Source organism: Chiloscyllium plagiosum, chromosome 9, assembly GCF_004010195.1.
Source record: "Chiloscyllium plagiosum isolate BGI_BamShark_2017 chromosome 9, ASM401019v2, whole genome shotgun sequence".
NCBI classification, from domain to species: Eukaryota; Metazoa; Chordata; class Chondrichthyes; order Orectolobiformes; family Hemiscylliidae; genus Chiloscyllium; species Chiloscyllium plagiosum.
In genome coordinates this window covers 29,359,995-29,381,066 of record NC_057718.1, presented here as the reverse complement: position 1 = coordinate 29,381,066, position 21,072 = coordinate 29,359,995, and the positions used below count along the sequence as shown (strand labels likewise).

At 39.3% G+C, this 21,072-nt stretch overlaps 1 protein-coding gene across 1 annotated transcript in view; it reads left to right on the top strand.

The window, feature by feature from the left end:
- Nucleotides 1–21,072, top strand: part of abcg5 (ATP-binding cassette, sub-family G (WHITE), member 5) — a 35,825-nt gene that overhangs the window by 10,485 nt on the left and 4,268 nt on the right. The window contains exons 5-11 of the mRNA XM_043695632.1: nucleotides 2,698–2,830; nucleotides 3,848–3,987; nucleotides 7,426–7,555; nucleotides 9,756–9,969; nucleotides 11,742–11,947; nucleotides 12,396–12,534; nucleotides 15,208–15,393. Of these exons, the coding sequence (XP_043551567.1) occupies nucleotides 2,698–2,830; nucleotides 3,848–3,987; nucleotides 7,426–7,555; nucleotides 9,756–9,969; nucleotides 11,742–11,947; nucleotides 12,396–12,534; nucleotides 15,208–15,393 (1,148 nt within the window). The remainder of the gene's footprint in view (nucleotides 1–2,697; nucleotides 2,831–3,847; nucleotides 3,988–7,425; nucleotides 7,556–9,755; nucleotides 9,970–11,741; nucleotides 11,948–12,395; nucleotides 12,535–15,207; nucleotides 15,394–21,072) is intronic.

Sequence of the window (21,072 nt, the reverse complement as noted above, 5' to 3'; positions counted from 1 at the left end):
GGATAGCAGTTTCATGCTCCATCAGCATGAAAGCTCCTCCTCATCATCAATACCAATAGAACTGTGACAGTTGGTGGCACTGCACCCAGCAGAAACCTGAGATCATTGTGGCCATTGGGTCAAAGTGAGTGAGGGCAGGATTAGGGGGTTGGGAGGGAATCACAGGGTGAGGGTCACTTGGGGGTGGAGGGGGAAAGAGCAGGGTACACAGGTGTCTGGAGCAAACATGATTTATGGCGGTTCCCCTTTGAATGGTCCCAGGGATGAGAAATTTCAGTTATAAAGAACAATAATAAACTTATAGTGTAAATGACTTTAAATTATTAAAGAATATCTGCCCTTAATGAATCTTCCAGTGATTAGCTGCCATACTAACCAACTGGCTGACTGACAGATAATAGTGAGGGTACTTGTAAACGTGCAGTGATGGTAGCACGACTGTTGCCATGCTGAAAGAAGATAGCAGTTTCATGCTCCATATAACCCCTAGTACACTGCTGAAAGACAGATTGCTGGATTACCTTCTCAGCTGAGCTCTGTAGCAATGGTACCAGCAATCTGAGTCTGATTTCTTTACCTCTGTCTAAGTTTCCACTCCAGCACTGGCATATAGGGTTTTTCCTGCTGGTGTTGCTGTGGAAACTGAGACAGTGGGCACCAGATACTGGATCACTGGCTCAGCAAGAGCTGTCATAGATTGTTCCTTCAATCAGATGCCCAATTATTCTCTGAGCCACCAAAACCTTGAAGCCGACTGTATGACAGCTCTTGCAGATACACATCTATTACACTTGTGTAGCATTGCTGAGGAACAATATGACATGTGAAGGCACCACAGGCAAATAAGATGCCAAGGAAATGCACAAGGTGGAATAGCATAGTTTTGGGTATATTTTCAGATGTGCAATTAAATAAACCTATTTGAAAAAGGGTTTTCTGTATATGACTTTTATGTGAGACTTTGGCTGAGAGTAAGGCATGAAAAGATTGAAAAATAGGGAATTGTGGAACAATGGTGGTGATGGAATGATGCCCTCAGGCAACTTGAGTGCTTTTAGGCATTCACCTAATTAGATAGTCCATCCAGAGAAGGGTTCCTGCATGCCTTCTCCCTGTCCACTCTCCCTCCTCCTTCCTCTAGACTCTGTGTTTGCAGGTTTTCTACCCTAATCATAGTGAGGTTTTGGGGGGACATGACAGATAACCACAAATTTGGATAAAACTTTAGAGATGAGCTCTTCCTGACCACCATCCCAAACTGTGGATCCTGTGGCAAATGACAAACGAGTCATGTGTATCAGACTCATCCCTTGTCTCCAAGTTGCCAATCTCTGGTTCTTCATGATAATTCAAAGATGATGGTAATGGCAGACTGCCTAAGGATTGCAGCTGTCAGATAATAGCCATTGACTGACCTGATAGTCCTGGTATGGTTGCATAACAACTACTTATTGCTGAGTGATTCCAATACATTTCCCAGTTTGAACATAGAGCCCGCAAAGCCACACTGGTGCAGTCAATGCTCCCTCCACCATTGGGAATCCCACTAACCTGGCAAAGCCACGTGCCTATGCATCCTTGTTACTGGGCAATGATGACACCTCCTGTCCTGATGTCACCTATTAGAAACTTGTAAACTGGGAAATGTTAGCAATATAAGCTGCTTTCACCTGGAAGGATTCAGTTATGTAGATGTTGAGAACAATTGTGATCTTGATGGTTACTGATAATGTTGTTCTCATCAGTTGAATTATAGGTGCCTCAAACATTGCTTATATTTTATATGGAGTAAAACATTTTCTCTTTGAAGATCCTTGGTGGTCAGGGCCTTCTGTGGAGAGCTCTCCACATCTCCCTCTGAACAGAGATTCCTCTCTTGGTTACACCATTTTGTCTAATAAGAGACCAGGAGAGACTGCAATTGCAGCTTCCATAAATGGGGAAGACTTTCAGGATACAAAATATAGGATGCAGTTCATCTGTCCTCCCTGTCAGGATGCATGAATAACAAACTCCACCCAGAACAAACTGCAGTATTTTTCCACAAACTTTGCAAGAGCAAAGGCAGATCAAAAGGATTTCACCTGCAAGTTGGATAGCTGTCATTTTAAATAGTGCTTCTAGGGGATTCCTTGTAATTGGACATGTTCTGTGGACTTGTGCCGTGCAGTTTTGCAGAATGCACATCAGAATAAGTTTGGAGGTTGCTTGATATTACTGACTGTCAGCTCTTAAAACATTAGACACATGCTCTACACTCCCATGCTGTCCATATCAGGATGAGCTGCATGTGTGGGCCGTGGTGGGAATAGCAGGAGGTGTTGTTTCTGACATTTTGAAGACTTTTAGCTTTGTACCCCTAGCTCCAGCAACATTGTGGCCTCAGTGCTTGAAACAAATTGTAGCATCAAGCTTTTTTATACCTTCTCTGACCATCTGTGAGAAATGCTGTGGATTTTAATTCTGCATCAATTTGTTGAATAATTATATTTACTAACATGGTTGAGAGAAAAAATAGGTAGCATTCTTTGTCATAATATCTCTTGGTTTGGGCTACTTTCTTTGGTTCTATGCTATTTGCATTTTGGTGACTTAAAATTCCAATTTGCCTGGTAAATATATTACAAATCTAAGGTTTGACAAAATTCAAACACAATGAAAAATGCATTAATAAACAATATATTCTTGTTATTGCAGGTGCAGTCTGTAATGTTGGAGCTCAGTCTGAGTCATGTGGCCAATCATGTAATTGGAGGTCGCATTTTTCGGGGGATTTCTGGTGGTGAAAGACGTCGGGTCTCTATAGCAGCACAACTTCTCCAAGATCCTAGTAAAACCATGTCTAAATATAATTTTAATCCAACTTTGCTTTAATACCATGCAATTGTAAACTGTGATGTTAACACACACACATTTGTGTAACACTCCTATTAAAATGTGCTATAGGAAGATCTTGCATTTTCTGCTCTTGGGGCATTTAATTAATAAGTTCAGATGTTTTAAAAAGAAAATAATGAATACCAAGTTTGACTACAAGCAATCATCTGATAGAATGGTTTATACGATATTTATGCAAAAACTACCTGGATGTGATTACAAAATAGTTTAATCTCAGTTATGAAGGTGATTCGAAAGAAACTGGGTCTGTTTTGCCTTGGTGAGAAGCTGAGAGGAGATTTAATTGAAGTATTCAAAATCATGACAGAGTAGGATGGAACGGATAAAGAGAAAATATCCCCACGCATGAAAGAACTGAAGAAAGGGCACAGATTTAAAATAATTAGTAAAAGCAGTGAAAGTGATATGAGGAAAACTTCTTCATAGAGTGAATGTTTTTGGGGTCTGGAATTCACTGCCTGAGATTGTGATGGAGGCGGGTTCAAAAGAGATATTCAAATTGCAGTTAGATGATAATTTGCGAAGGAAGAATGTGCAGGGTTACAGGAGAAGGCAGGAGAATGGCTCTGGGTGAGATGTTAATTTGGAAATCCAGGGAAGCACCAAGGGTCAAATGGCATTGTAAATATTTTGTGGGATTCCCCCGTAATCGAGAGCAGTAAATCCAAGTATAATAAAAGGTTAGTTGGATGTTACTCTGAGCCCACAGTGATTGGTCACAACTTCGAAATTATATTTCATTCTATACTGAGATGGAACTAATGAGTCTTTATAGTACAGTTTTATCTTAATATTGTGTATGTTGACAAGAATAAATCTTTTTTGAATTATTTTTATTAAATTTAAAATTCTTTGTGAGAAATCAAATTTTAATCTTACAGTATTGTATGTAATTTGGATATTCTAGGTAATGTATATTTTAATAATTGCCTCTTGTTTTTACTATCAGAAGTAATTTTGCTTGATGAGCCAACTACAGGGCTGGACAGTATGACATCAAACCAGATAATTCAGTTACTTTCTGAACTTGCTCATAAGAATAGAATAGTTATCTTAACAATTCATCAACCGAGATCAGAACTTTTCAAGGTGAGTATGCTGTAAATGCAGTTTGTTAAGCTTTATCATGCAAAGTGTTTTGAGAGTTGAGTGTGATCTTGCTGCAAATTTATATTCTATATGCTGAGGTAGTGCAGTGCATTTGTGCTATGATATGTTGGGGCTAAAGGAGCTGTTTGTAGTAACATCTTTTATTTGCGGTTTAGAAAGAACAATTTTGTTGCAAATAACATCTAAAGAAAATATTTTCCAGCTGTGTTGAGGGATCTGATAGTGGACTAAATGCAATAATGCCAACACCACCATTTCATCAATCAGGAGACAAGCTCTGTCAGGAAAGCTATTTTAAATATTTTGTTCAATCATAAACCAGTATGGATTGACAGTTGCTTTAAAACTCTCACTAGAGGTTTATTTAATTTCCAACAAGTCAAATGAAGCTAAATTCACTCTTGTAGTTTACCAGTTGCTATAAAAGCAGAACTCAAATGTGCTGCTCAAAAGTTCTGATGTTCATGCATTTGTCTCTCTATTTAATATTCTCCCTGGTTCAATTACAAATTAAGACTGATTAATAATCCCACAAAGAAAGAAATTTCATGCTTGCTAGTTTGACATTGTTGACCATCAGAGAGCAGGTTCTGTTCCATCTGCCAAGGTTAACTTTGCTGAAACTGCCTTTCTTACCCTGTTGGTTGCTTTGTAGCTCAGAATCCTCGACCCACAAAAATCTATTGCTGGGATACAAAAGTACATACTACAATGTAAATAGCGGACATCCTGGTACAGATGTCATCCCCTATCATGAAAATTGCACAAGCTTCAAATAATAAAGCACGTTAATTGCAAATTAAGACTTGAATACAGCATCAGGACAAGACTTGTCCCATCTCCCAGGATATTGGATCACCAGACAATGGGTCTCCTATGTGCAAGTGTCATCAATGACCTTCCATCCCCATCAATGTTAACCATTCTCGTCACAAAATCTCATAATAGAAAGCCACAAAAATCACATTAACATTGATCTGACGATGATTCAACATTTAGTCATCTGGGAACTAAAATAATTATTTTTCTTCTGTGTAAATTTGAATTCAATAAATTGTTGGAATTAAATAATAGAGTTGGTCCAAAGACAATCATGGTTAGGACTGTTGATTGTTGCAAAAAACTATCTGATTCATTAATGTCCTTTAGGGAAGGAAATCTGCTATCCTCACCTGCTCTGGCCTACATGTAACTCGAGATCCCAGCAATATAGTTGACTTTTAATTGCCCTCTGGACAATTAGGGATAGGCAATAAATATTTGCCGAGCCAGTGATGCCCATATTCCATAAACAAATTTTTAAAAAAAGATTGTCTACGCAGTGTTCAATAACATAGGCTTTTACTTAATATCTTTGTAATATGTGTTGACATATTAACGATTTATGCAAGATTTGTGTAGGAAAATTTTGAAATCTTGAAATGTCGGTGTAATTGTAATGTTGCAATTGTTTTTCTGATTAATACGTGTTTAACAATAAACACATTTAACAACAAAAAGTGTCTTGGTTAGAATCATAGAATTTGTACGGTGCAAAAAGTGGCCAATCTGTCCATTTAGTCTGAACTGACCCTCTAAAATGTGAACTGTTTCTCTCTATCCATTCTGTCCAGACCTCTCAGGATTTTGAAATCTTTTATCAACATTTTCTCTTGGCATTCTTTCCAGGGAAAAAAATCCCAACCTCTTCAATCTCCCCTCGTAACTGAAGTGTCTCATTCCTGGAACCATTGTTGTAAACTCTTCTGCACTCTCTCTATTGCATTCACATCCTTCCTAGAGTGTGATGCCTAGAATTGTTATAAGTACACCTGCTGAGGTCGAAACAGTGTCCTATAAGTTCATCATAACTTCCCTGCTCTTCAGTTCTATGCCCCCATTAATGAAGCGTAGAATACTATATGCTTTCCAGATAGCTCTCTCCACCTTGTCCTGCTGCCATAATGACCGAAGTACATATATACCAAGGTCTCTCTATTCTTGAATATCATTTGGAAAGATGAACTGTGGGAAGATACAAGGTGGCTTTTAAGACAGATGGGTTAAGTGATTAGGCAATATGATGGTAGGTGGATTGCAATGTAGGGAGGTGTGAGGTTTTTTATGAACAGAAGATCAGAATATTTTTTAAAAGTTGTGAAGCTTCTAAATCCTGATGTTTAAAGAGACTTGGGTTTGCTCTTGTAAGTTACACAGAAATTTAGCATGCAGTTAAGCAAGCAATGAGGAAGCGGCAGTTTTGGTGTACAGGAATGAAGATGTCTCATTACATAATGGACAGGATTTTGGTGAAATCACATCTACAATACTGTGTAGTTTTGATCTCCATATTTAAGAAAATGTTTGTATATTTGCATTGAAAAGAATATAGTGAATTAGTAATAAAATTAGTTACTGAATTAGTAATAAAACTGGAAGTGCTGAAGAAACTCTGCAGCTCCAGCAGCATCTGTGGAGGGACAAAGAATTAACATCTTGAGTCCACTGTGTTATGAAGAAAAGTCATGGTGGACTTCATTTATTCAGTTTCCCGCTCCACAGATGCTCCTGGACCTGCTGAGTTTCTTTAGCACATCTATTTAATAACTTCCTAGCACCTGCAGTATTTTATTACTTTTCATTAAATTAGCCCCTGAGATGAGGTGGGGTTGTCTCATTATTACATACTGAGCAAATTAGGTCAGAGAATGAGAAACGATCTTATTGAAATGTGTAAGATTCTGTGGAGTTTGATCCGGTAGATGCCGAGTGATTGTTTCCACTGAATGGGAATCTAAAACACAGAGACACAGTCTCAGGATAAGGAGCGAATCATTTAAGGTTAGGATAAAGAGAAATTTATTCACTCAATAGGTTATAAGTCTTTGGATTCTTTGCTCCAGAGGGTTTTGAAGTCTCTACCACTGAATACATTTAAAGCAAGGGCTTTGGTCTTTCAGGAAATCAAGAGACATAGGCAGTGGGCAGGAAAGTGGAGTTGAAGATCAGTCATGATTGTGTTGTGTGGCAGAACAGGCTTGACAAGCCATATTATCTGCTCCTGCTCCTATTTGTTGTTTTATTGTGCGTATAACATCAGGGCTTTTACAAATTGTTTTCAATCTCCTAATTAACTTACCAATGTCCTGTGGTTTTGGAGTGCTTAAAGTCATCTTAGGTGAGCAAAACCACATATAATTTCAGGAGACATGAAAAGAAGAAAACAAGTGGTCTGAGTCTGAAATTAAAAGTGAAAAAATGTTCACAATGCAGTTGCTCAGTTGAGACCTGAAAGAAAAAGAGACATTAATAACTTGGATGCAAAGCTATCAAGCTGCATTTCTTCATATCCAGTATTTATCTCTACTTAAGGGAGTTTATCTTTAACAGTCCATGTACAACCCTGTATAATTAGTTTCCTAATGCCCATTTCTCAAGTTGTTTGACAGAATTGGCATAATGACCTGCGGAGAATTGGTGTTTTGTGGTGGAACTGAAGAAATGGTCGAATTTTTCAGCAGCTGTGGCTATCAGTGTCCTGAATACTGCAATCCATTTGATTTATATGGTAGGTGACCTTTCTTCAATCCAATCCTCAGAAAAATCATGAACGCTGTAAATCAGAAATCAACATCTCAATGCACTGGAAGTTTATAACAGGTTTAGTGGTTCACAATGAAAATGATAGGCTGATATTTTGGATCTTGTACAAATAATGCTTTTTTTCTCTCTTCTTAATAATTTTCTTTTCTGATTTGTCCAGTCTTCAATTATTCAAAAAGTTTTAAAAGTCAATTCAACACTTGCTAACAACAGCTTTGTTTCATGTATCACATGTTAAACATCAGAAACTGTTCCAAGGTGTTTAAGATGTAATCAGACAAAAAATGGACATTGAAATGAAGAGAGATATGGTAACCGATTAAAAAGAAAGTAAATTTTAAAGACGGTCTTTAAAATGGTGCAGAGGTGGAGAGACAGCAGGATTTAAGGAGAGAATTTCAATGTGACAGCTGAAGGCACATCTGTCAATGGTAGGGTGATGGGCAAGGGAAGCAAAAAATGGACATGGTCAGAGGAATAGTTATTGGTAAGGAGGGGTGTTGCAGAGCCTGGGGTGAATTTACAGATAGAAAAGGATGAGAATTTGAAAGATTTAAACATGAAGATAATAGTCAGTTGGAAGTAGGTGCAGACCCAATGGAGGACAGGAAGAAGAATATGTTGGGTGAAAGAAACTGTAGTGTGCAGCAGATCTTTGATGATCTGATGAATACAAGGTGCAAATTGTACACCAGCCAAGATAACAATGGAATTGTCAAATCCAGAGGTGACCTGGGCATGGATTAGGATTAGTGACTGAGCAGCTGATGGGTAGAATCAGGGATGGAAATGAATGATGCAGTTCAACAGGGGCTTTATAATGAAGAGTATTTGAGGTTGTAAGCTAAACTTGTGGTTGAATAGGATACTTGGATTACAAACTGTCTTGTTCAACCTAAGACTTATTGAGCTGAAAATGTGTTGCTGGAAAAGCGCAGCAGGTCAGGCAGCATCCAGGGAACAGGAGAATCGACGTTTCGGGCATAAGCCCTTCTTCAGGAATCGATTAAAAAGAAAGTAAATTTTAAAGAGGGTCTTTAAAATGGTGCAGAGGTGGAGAAGGGCTTATGCCCGAAACGTCGATTCTCCTGTTCCCTGGATGCTGCCTGACCTGCTGCGCTTTTCCAGCAACACATTTCCAGCTCTGATCTCCAGCATCTGCAGACTTCACTTTCTCCTCCTAAGACTTATTGAGAGTACTAAGTGCAAGCATATATTCAGTCTTTTCTTGACCTGGATTTCTATCTGATGTACACTTTTGAGAGGTGTTTTTGTGTGTCTAATACTTTAAAAGAAGTATTTAAGTGTTCCACCCACCATGTAGTATTCTTCACTTTGCTATTTAGGCATACAGTGCCATACAGTTCTTAATCAAGAGAATCATTGGCCTCCTGCCAATTCTGTTTTTTGTGATTTTTTTTCATGGACATTTCTTGTGCTGTCCTCTTGAGTTGTTCAATTGGGAGAAAAAGAAAATGGCTCAGCTCATGAAAGCTAAACTTTTTGTATTTGCAGCCTAGTTCAATGGTATCTGCTTTTGATTTTATGTTTTCATTTGATTAAAATCAGGAGCAGATCTCCAATACTGTGCTGACTCAGTGTAGAAGAATGCAATTTCCTTAATTACTACTGTCTGTCCAGTGCCATTGTGAAGGTGCAAGTCTCTTTTTTTTGAAAATAGACAGCAAAGTTCCTTAATTGTATCTAGTGAATAATGAACAGTGTGTAAACAGAGGAAGGAAAGCAATCAATGAAACTTGCAATTGAACAGTACATTGATAAGGAATCCCCTTACCACATGTCAGAGTGCCAGTTAAATGGGCCACATTAGTGTATTGCATGTATTGAATATCATTGGTCTTCCAGTTAACAGCATAACATTTCAGTGTACATGTATAACAGTACCTTAAGAAATTCAGTACCACGAGCAGGATGGGCACTTGAAGTGATCAAGTTAATGTAGTTGTGACCATTGCTCATGCTATTCCCACTGATTCTTGCACTTGCAATTGCAGAAATTTTCAAGCCATAGCTCAGTCTCTTGTTTAAAATTAAGATTTACATGGAAGAAGATATGTTAGGTGTACCATCAGTATGTTTGAAATGAACTGAACACACTCAAACAAAATCATTTGTCTTAATTTGTTCCTTTTGTTAACCTGCAGTGGATCTAACATCTGTTGACACTAGAAGCAAAGAAAGAGAAATTGAAACATACAGTAGAGTCCAAGAGATTTCATTCTCCTATCAAAAATCAAAAATATTTAATAATGTGTTGGAGAATATTGAAGCAGCAAAGCGAAAAAAAGAATCATCATCTATTCCTTTCAAGAACAGAGCATCTCCAAATACGGCTGTTAAACTCTGGATACTGATCAGGTATACCTACATTTGTATATTATACATTACAATGTATATTAGCTCTATCAAAGTATCAAAGTTTTTTAAGTATCAAAATTATTCAGATTTAAATTGTAGGAGATGAAGGGCAATATTTCCCATTTTCACTTCAGAACCTTGCCATCAATAGTTTGACACCATCAAGGACAAAGCAGCCTCCTTGATTGGCACCCCACTTCACAAGCATCCACTCCCTCCACCACTAACCGTGTGTATGATCTACAAGGTGCATTGCAGAAATTCACCAAAGATCCTTAGAGAGCACCTTCCAAACCCATGACCACTTACATCTAGAAGGACAAGGGCAGCAGGTATGTAGAAACATCACCACCTGCACGTTCCCCACCACGCCATTCACCATTCTGACTTGTAAATATATTGCTGTTCCTTCACTTTCATAAGGTGAAAGTTCTGGAATTCCCTCTCAGGGAGCATTGTGGGTCAACCTATGGCACGTGGACTGTAGTGGTTCAAGAAGGCATCTCACCACCACCTTCTCAAGGGCAATAAATGCTGACCAGCCAGCAATGCCCACATCCCATGAATGAATTTTAATAAAAAGGGGGTTAGAAGCCTGCTCTCTGTGGGTAATGATTGTTCACTTATTTTTCCCAAAATTGACTAATTGATGGCTAACAAGTGAGTTCCCTTTCTATTTAAGGATGGTGGCCATGTTCTCAAAGCTGAATGGCCAGCAGCAAGCAGCAGCATTGCGTCACAGAAGGATAGAGATAAAACATTTTGTAAACATTAAGGGTTTCTTTTATTTATTCTTGGGATGTGAGTATTGCTGGTAATGTCAACAATGACTGCCTATCCCTAATTGTCCTTCATATGGTATATGTACACCAACTGTTTTACTTCTATTGCGGTTTGATACTATTGAGTAACATCCTTGCACCATTTAAGAAGATAATGTGGAGTTAATTGTATTGGCGTGAATCTTGAGTAGTGGTCCAGGTCTCTGGATTATAAGTTCAATAACACTATCACAAGGCTAGCAGTCCCCTTTTTTAAAATTAATAGTATAGAACCAGTAACGCAATCAGAGCACTACAGTAATATACTGTAAGATCATTCTCTGCACCCAGCTGTTCCTGTAGAAAATTACAGAATTTGACATAATAAAATCAAAAACATGAGTCATCCTGAGAAAAAAAGATTGTTTTGTTACTTCGAGGTGAATGGCAAAGAGTGACTTGGTAATTAATTGCTGATATGTTGAATTAAGGAAATACACAAGATCAAAAGAAAGACAAAAGTTATCGGTGAAATTAATCCATGCCACTCTTGCCAAGCTCTAATAGGTAAATTATAGTTCTGCCTCTTTTACTGTACCACAATCTTCCCATGGTTAGTACTGGAGGGCAACTGGAAGGGTGCTGGGCTGCTTCTCGATTGCTGTGAATTGCTGTCAAATGCCATCCAGTTCTATTTCCCTCCCTATGAGAAAATGATATATTTTTTCCTCACTTTGACTCTTCCCCAAGATTAATGACACGAACTAAGAATTCATCAGGAAGACAATTATTAATGTAAACCTTCCACATGTCAGTGTCATCAGCCAGTTAGGAAAATTTAAAATATGGGAAACAGAGAATTAATATATTTAAAATATGAGTTTCAAGTTTATTATATAAGTATATATAAATTATACATTTTGTATTACTTTGTAAAAATGTTTTCCATCTCTTAATATATTTGTGCACTTTTGAATACAATCACTGATTTCTTCTCCCTTTTCATTGTAGACGAATTGTAAGGAACTTATCTAGAAACAAGACTGGGATTATCATGCGTCTATCCCAAAATCTGCTCTATGGTCTGTTTGTGGTGTTTTTCTTGATGAAACTGAATAGTGATCCAGAGAAGGGTGCAGTGCAAGACCGAATTGGGATAATCTACCAAAGCATAGGTGCCTCACCTTATACTGGGATGCTGAATGCTGTCGCTTTATGTACGTCAGTAATCCTGTTTTGGTTTATAGGTTTATGTGTGATCAATTGAATTTCAATGAATTGTTGATTATAAAAGTAAATTGTACTTTCACAATACTCAGTACAAAACACTCTAGGGGAGAAACTTAAGTGGGTTGTAGCTCCTTCAGTTCTGCAAAACATAAAACAGTTTACAGCCAACTAATATTGCATATAATGTCTTCAAATGGAAGGTGTATGTTGACTCATGGTTTACTGAAATATGTCTCACTTACATGGAGGGGTAGATTTCAAAGTTCTGGCAATTGTACAGAATTTCTCATGTGCAGGTTATTTTTAAAAAATAAATATTTTGTGGCATTTTCATCACTAAAAATATATTTATGATTTGGCGTGTAAAAGTTTGAACTGTTTATTTTTTATAACATTGGTACTTTAATAATATTTGCTTCTTTATAAAATCTTCAGATCCTTCATTACGGGCTGTTGGTGACCAAGAAAGTTCAGATGGTCTTTATCCAAAATGGCTGATGTTGGTGGCTTATATTATTCACATCATTCCCTTCAGCGTCGTCAGTGTGGCCTTTTACAGCTTCTTTGTCTACTGGTAAGAATTGTTTTTGCTGATCACAGTAACATTTTATGGATATGTTCCAATAAAGAAATGGGACTAAACTAAAAATTTGTGGTTTTGCGTTCACAAGACTCATTTATTTGAAAACTGATATTCTTACTTTGCATTCTTTAAATATATATAGAGTGCTATTCTTTCCCAGATTATTTTGTGCAACATATAAATTATGAATTTAGTAAAGGAAGTTGTAACACAAAATATCATCATAATCATGGGACCAGATCAATCCTGAATTTATTGAAGAACTTTAAATGTCACATTTTTTAGCTCAGGTAAAAAACGAATTGAGAGATTAGTTTTGACTGGTAACCAGTTTGACAAAAGGATACTCTGCCAAACTCCAAACTTGGAATATCTTTTTAAACTGTCAGGCTGTCATATAATTAGGGTCAAATAATTTTACCATCAACCTGGAAGCACGTCATATAACTGCCTGAGAACAGTATGAGGTGCAGGATTGTACAAAGAATAAGAGACAAATTAAAATTAACTTAAAACATCTGTAAATACATTAATTATAGGTAACAGCGAATTATGGAAGAAGATTTCCTATTGTGTGTTCATGACATCGCAGAATTTCTCTGATTGCTTTGTAATTTTGATAGTATTTGCATTCAGGAAGTATAAGTTTACTCTTGTTCACTATTGATCAGAGGAAATCTTCGTTTTGGGATCATTTACTTATGGAGATAATTTGGACTTTTGGTGACAATATAAAGTGGCTGATATTTTGAAAGGCAGTTGATTTGATACGGAAATGGGAATCGGAAGGTATGCATAATGAACAGCTGATTCCACAGCAACCATTTTACACTATGACCCAAACTAGAAACAGCCCAAATAACTTGACCAAGTTCTCTCCTTAATTAACATGTAAAAATAATTAGAATATCATCTCCAGGCAAGGTCAAAATTTAGCTCTCTTAGAATACTAAGAGTGCAATGTTTCACTTTGGGCAAAATTGGTGATTCGGAAACAAGTTGTTACCAAACCTGCACAGGCTTTGACATGTCTTTTATTTCTAGTATTTCCACTTGACCACATTTACTATCAGCAAATACAAAACCTGTCATGAAATAATTTCTGATATATTTAACAATGCTACATTTGGATTAACATAGCTGAAGACATATTTAATACAAAAATGAATTGTGTTAATCCTGTGCATAATCTGATTTTAAATTATTGAAGATTGTTTAAAAAAAATTACAGGCCATTTGGTTCTTTTGGGGTTTGACAGTCAGTTTCTTAGTAAGTTCAAATAAAATTAATTTTAAAAGGTTTTGAAACATTCCTTTTGGCAGCTTAATCAAGGTCCTATAAACAAGCACAATTAACAAAAGCTCTGAATAGTGATTAATTCATTCTGGGGTTGTAGCCAATTTTGTGACTGAGCCTTGCTTTTATTACAACACTTTTCTAAATCAGCACCAGAGATCACAGAGACTCAATTTGTATGGAACATAATTTGCATTAGAAATTCCTCAATCCTGGATTCACTGATTTTGGAAATATTGTAGAAAAGAAAATATCACAATTGCACTGTAATTTCCAGCCATGTATGGGCCAATTTACAAAGATAAATGGCATTTCAAAGGATTCAGAAGTCTGAATACAAATGCAAAAGTTGGTTAAACTGGGATTTTGTCAAAATATTTGAAATAATCGGTAAGCCAAATGTAACCTTTTACTTCAAAGAATGCAAGAACAGAGGGAGTCAATGGGAAAAGTGAAAAGTGTTTTTTAGAATAGATGTCAGAACAATACATTTGACTTATTAGGTTTGGTCTTGAGTTGCAGAATGACCTATTATCTCTATTTTTTCTCAATGCTTCGATTTCCTACCCATTATGGTTTTATCCTCTACAATATGTGGGCGGCACGGTGGCACAGTGGTTAGCACTGCTGCCTCACAGCGCCAGAGACCCGGGTTCAATTCCCGCCTCAGGCGACTGACTGTGTGGAGTTTGCACGTTCTCCCCGTGTCTGCGTGGGTTTCCTCCGGGTGCTCCGGTTTCCTCCCACAGTCCAAAGATGTGCAGGTCAGGTGAATTGGCCATGCTAAAGTTGCCCGTAGTGTTAGGTAAGGGGTAAATGTAGGGGTATGGGTGGGTTGCGCTTCGGCGGGGCGGTGTGGACTTGTTGGGCCGAAGGGCCTGTTTCCACACTGTAAGTGATCTAAGTAATCTAATCTAATCTAAAAAAAAATACTTAGAATCCCTACAGTGTGGAAACAGGCCGTTTGGCGCAACAAGTCCACACTAACCCTTCGACGAGTATCCCACCCAAACCCATTACTCTATATTTACCCCTGACTAATGCATCTATCCTATACATTCCCGAACACTATGAGCAAGTTAGCATGGCCAATACACATAACCTGCACATCGTTGGATTGTAGAAGGAAACCAGAGCACCTGGAGGAAACCCACGCAGACATGGGGAGTGTGCAAACTCCACACAGACAGTTGCCAAGGCTGGAATCGAACCCAGGTGCCTCACGTTGTGAGGCAGCCGTGCTAGCCACTGAGCCACCATGCCGCCCTATAATCTTAGAGATTATAATCATTTTTGCTTCTATAATTTTTATCATATGGAGAAGAAAGTTATTTTAATTTATTGTACTTGCCTGTCTTGTGTTTCAGGACTTTGGGAATGTTTCCAATGTGGAAACGGTTTGGATGTTTCTTTGCTGTACTCATAGTGCCACATCTAGTTGGTGAACTACTGACACTGATCTTACTTGGTGTTGTTCAGAATCCAAATATCGTAAACAGTGCTGTGGCTTTAATTAATGTAGCAGGAATTCTACTTGGATCAGGTTTTTTAAGGTAAGAGATTTTGGAATGCAATATATGACCCATATAGCATTGTTGAATATACTGTTATGCAAGGATAGACCTCTATATTTATAGAAATGTCAATATTGGATTATGCTACATTTGGATCTATGTATGACCTGTCCTTTGTTATTACAAATGTTTTCAAAATTAGCAGTTAATTACTTGGGGATATGTGTAAGCCAAACCAAATAGCCTTGGCCTAGTAGAAATGGGATAGAATTGAGCTGCAATGAAATGCATTGACTTATCACTCAGTACGGACATTAAAACCTTCAAGGACACTTAGGAGGAAAGAGCATGCATCTGCCTCTTTCAGGCCTACTTTCAAAGAACAATACAGCACAGGAGCAGGCCTTTCGGCCCTTCGAGCCTGCACCAACACCTTTTGCCCTTCCATTACTAAAGCTGTCTCCACTTACAGGATCCGTATCCCTCTATTCCCTTCCAATTCGTATATTCATCCAGGATTCCCCTCCTCTTCATGTATTCGTCCTTTCAACATTTGGCAAGCCTTCTGCAGAGTTTCATGCAGTTTTGAGGTCTACTAGACATTGAGAAGATGAGCCAATACACTTGAAGGGACAGACATTTTGCTAAAAAGTATTTTCATTCAAGTTTCTGACATTTCCTTGTTAGTTCTACCTTCGATGTACATAATAGAAACTAAATTAATAAAGGTATTATTTACTGGTGATGAGTGAAAGCAAACCTGAGTAAAATATTATCACAAATAATTCTGATTCTTTCAGACCCCTCCAGAATTTCACAATTTTATGATAAAAGATTGCAAGGCTAGTCCTAGCTGTTCCAGATAGTTACAACACTTCCATCTAATTGACAAAGTGGAAAATTGCCCAGCAAGTCTATCCACAGCATATTGAATAAGTCAATGTCTAGTAGTTGACTCTTAAAGACTGGAAGCTTGCAACAAACGCTTCAAATAATAATCCTATATGCAATTTGAAAATATCTTTAACAAATGTGAGGTGCTGCATTTTGGAAAGGCAAATCAGGGCAAGACTTATACACTTAAGGGTAAGGACCTAGAGAATTGCTAACAAAAAGACCTTGGAGTGTAATTCATAGTTAAAACGGGAGTTGCAGGTAGATAGGATAGTGGAGACGGCGTTTGGTATGCTTGCCTTCATTGGTCAGTGCATTGAGTGTAAAAGTTGTGAAGTCATGGTTAGGCCACTTTTGGAATGTTGCATGCAATTCTGGTCTCCCTGCTATAGGAAGGATGTTGTGAAACTTGGAAGGGTTCAGAAAATATTTACAAGGATGTTGCCAGGGTTGGAGGGTTTGAGCGATAAGGTTAGGCTGGACTGTTTTCCCTGGAGCATCGGAGGCTAAGGGGTGACCTTATAGAGGTTTATAAAATCCTGAGGGGCAATGCATAGAGTAAATAGACGAGGTCTTTCCCCCAGGGTGGGAGAGTCCAAAACTAGAAGACGTAGGATTAAGGTGAGAGGGGAAAGATTTAGTAAGGGCCGAAGGGGCAACTTTTTCTTGCAGAGGGTGGTGCATGTATGGAATGAGCTGCCAGAAGATGAGGTGGAGGCTGGTACAATTAAAAGGTATTTGGATGGGTATATGAATAGGAAGGCTTTGGAGGGACATGGGCTGGGTGCTGGCAGGTGGGATTAGATTGGGTTGGGATATCTGGTCGGCATGGATGGGTCAGACCGAAGGGTCTGTTTCCATGCTGTACATCTCTATGACTCTATGAAATAGGGCTAGATTTATTTAGGATAAATATGATGAGTTGGACCAAAGGGTCTGTTTCTGTCCTATATATCCCTATAACTCTAAGTCCAATCCAATTAGTTGCCTCTCCATCTGTCCACCATCTAAATTAGTAAATGGAGTGTGTAATTGGCAGTGCTTTCAAACAACTCTAGCACAGTATTCACCTGCTCAGCTTTGCTCAGTTGGAGGTAGGTCAGAGAAGGTTCACTAGAGGGATTGTTTTATGAGCAAAGAATAAAAAATTACAACATTATTCATTGAAGTTTTGAAGAGTAAGTGGTGATCGTTTTGAAATATACAGGATTCTTAAGGAGCTTGACAGGGCTAAATGCTGAATGGATGCTTCCCTTCATGGGAGATAGGCAGGAGACTGGAAGAACACAGCAAGCCAGGCAGCATCAGAATGTGGAGAAGTCAATGTTTTTGGTGGAACCCTTCTTCAGGATCTTCAAAGGAGAGCTTAGGACCACAGAGCATAACCTCAGAATAATGGGTCATCAATTTAGGACTAAGATAAGAAATTTCTTCTCTCAGAGATTTGAGAGTCTTTGGAACTCCTTGCCACAGAGTTCTGAGAGCAGAGTCCTTGAGTGTATTTAAGACTGAGATAGATATATTCTTGATCAGGAGGAGTTCTGGGGAAAACATAGGGAAGTGGATGTGAGGAGTGTCAGGTCAGCCAGGATCTTAATGAATTGGACAGCAGGTTTGAGGGGCTAAATGGCCTACACCTGTTCCCATTTCTGATGGTCATTTGGTCTTTGAAGTTAAACAAAGCCTTTCTCAACACTGGGAGCAACAAGACACATTATCCAAGTGTTCCAGATAAGATTCTCACTAGGGAGCAGTGAGATGCCTATTAATGGGGATGTTTACTTGTCACTACCCTCATTAATACTGAAACTTACCTCATTAATATGCAAGCTGCTACTCTACCATATGCTGGATAGAAACTAGATGCCGAGAATTCCCATCTCAAAAGTCTGAGTGGGTGTCTGATAACTCCAGCTTACCACTCACTCCATCTTGGACACTTGACACCTGCATTTCAGAGCATGCTGTATGAGCAGCAGCCACACATTCCCATGTTCACAGATGCTGGTATACAACATGTGCCAGCCTCCCCACATCATTGTGGTTCATCTCCAATCCATATAAAGTATATCTTTACACTGTAATGCTGCACTTTCAAGCGCACCTGCAGTTATTACCAAAAGGTTGCTGCGAGGACAATTTGCAGACAGGGACAGGCACCCAGCTAATGGATTGGACCAAGCCACATCTCCAGGCTGCTGGGTTGCTCTCTTAGTGCTCACTCACTTAATGCCTACCTGGATGTCGACATGAATGCCTTACTTTACCCTGTGTCCTTGTGCTTGGCACAGCTGAAAGGCTTGCCTTGCCTTGCTGTTCAGTGCAGATACCAAGCTAGGCAGTGTATCAGCAGTCATCAGACAGGGGTTGGACGTGTGGCTGGGTGGCTCTGTTACATCGATATCATACGTATCTGCTCAACAAACACTGTTTTTCAACTAAATGCCATGTCTCCAAGTTGAAGGGGTAGCTCTCCAAGTTAAGTGGGGGAAGAGTCAATCAGGGATCCAGTCAGTCAGGGGCAGTGTCCATTCACAGTCCAGGTGCCTAGGCACGATCAGTTGCCCTCTTGGAGCAATCACTTTCAATGGCTCCATCTCAGTACAGTCTGGGGAATGGGACAATGTAGACATTGGGGTAGAAGGATCAGATGGAGATTTTAGGCAGCAGAATGGGATACAGAACAGAAAAAGGGTGGTAATAGGGATAATTCAATGAGTGTGTGTGTATCAGGGTGGGGGGGGGGGGGGGGAGTTACTGGTAATGGGAGAACATAGGATGCTACACAAGAGGAGAGGCAGGCAATAGGCAGTCACCACCACAGTTGTCGCATTGTGGGGACTGTGCAGCACAATGGCATTGCCAAACCCTTGTGGCAGAGCTCAGCAGGTAAGGAAGACTGGCAGACTCAGTTCAAGGTGGTGGATCAGGACATACTAGGCTTTGATCAAAGGCTGTCCAGCGAGTGCTAGGTGGAAAGACATTGGGGAGGGAGGGGCTACCTGATGACCAGGCAGAGCTTGGTACTTGTCGTATTTACCACGAACTGCATTGCTTTCCATGATCTGCAGCTTGCTAAAAGTGTCTTATGTGCAGTGATGGCTTCCATGGCTGATTAGGTGTTGGGAGAGAAAGGTTCATTGCTCATTCAGCACTTACACACTGCTACTTTCTCTTTGCTAAATGAGTGGTGGAGCACTCATTGAATTAAGATCCTGTGTCAAAGTACCAAGATGAATTCTTTCATTGCCCTCCTTGTTAGAATGTAACATGCTCCTCCATAGAGTGAGACATGTTAAGCTTTAATTTGGAGTTGATGTAACTTGACTGTTCTATTCCTTATGTGCCTCACAGCTATTAATTGTCAGCATGTCTGCTGGACCCAGCCAAGCAGGTGTGATCATCTCTGTTGCTACTTTGCAGTGAAAATGTGGAGAGATAGAGGACAAATAGATACACCTGTAATTTCTGGTGGAATCCAAACAATTTCCACCACGTGAAGAGATCACAACTGAAGGTCCCTCAGAATGTGACAGAGACAAAGGAAGACCAGAGTGTTTCATCCTCGATGCCTGAAGGTGTGGGTGGTGTTTCCCTCCTGGTGACCATCAAAGTGATGGCTTTATTAAACATGTGTGTGACTGGGTCGTTGCAGGGAGCCATGTGGGATCTCTCAATCATGGCTTTATTAAACATGTGTGTGACTTGGTCGTTGCAGGGAGCCATGTGGGATCTCTCAATCATGGCTTTATTAAACATGTGTGTGACTGGGTCGTTGCAGGGAACCATGTGGGATCTCTCAATCATCCATCCACAAATGTATCAAGACTGTAATCGATGCTATTTATGCCAAATCACATCAGTTCATTTCATTTCCATTTGACGAGGTCAGTGCTGTAGCCTGGATAGTAAAATTGCAATGAGAAGGCCACATCGTCATGCAGAGTCAATATTAATGTGGTGCTGGAGAAGCACAGCAGGTCAGGCAGCATCTGAGGAGCAGGAAAAAAATCAACGTTTCAGGCAAAAGCCCTTCTTGACCTGCTGCGCTTCTCAGCACCACACTAATCTTGACTCTGATCTCCAGCATCTGCAGTATCCACTTCTGCCCATATCTTCATGTAGCTAGGTTCATCGATACAAAATGGTTCTATTCTATCAATGCTCAAGAGATCTGTGACCGTCAGTACCACTTTTTAGAAGTTTGCCCCCAGTACCCTGGGAGTTGCCATTATTCTTGAGAGTTCTTGTTTTCCTGCTCTGTTTGAGGGCACTGATGCCTTACGGCATGGTTACTGGGGACAAGGGCTCCCCTCTACAACTGTGGCTGATGACTCCAGTATGAAACCCTGTGTCTGAAATGCAGCATAGATGCAATGCAACCATTCTTTGACCAGGGCTATGGTACAGCAGGCATCAAGCAGGCATTCACTGCTTGGATTAGTCTGGATAAAGTGTGCTGCATAATTCTAGCACACTAAGCTCTCCACATCTGAAGCTGGCAACAAAGGTAGAGCCAGAAAAGTCTTCCTAGGAAGAGGATGAGCATCACCTTGTTCATGACAGAGCGCAACCTTGTCAAAAATTACAAACCATAGTAGACCCAATTGTAAACCCAGTTTCAATAGATGTGCATTGGATATAGTGATCATTCATTGACTGTAAAGTACCATTTGTCTTCAGGCGGAGAAATGCAGCTTTTATTTGTTTAATTTCTGTTTACTCTTGGTTTCTATAAATATAAGTTAACTTTTTGCATCATCTGAAGGCTTTCCTGTATATGATGGCCTCACAGTAGTAATGTTTGGTTACAGTGGACTTTGG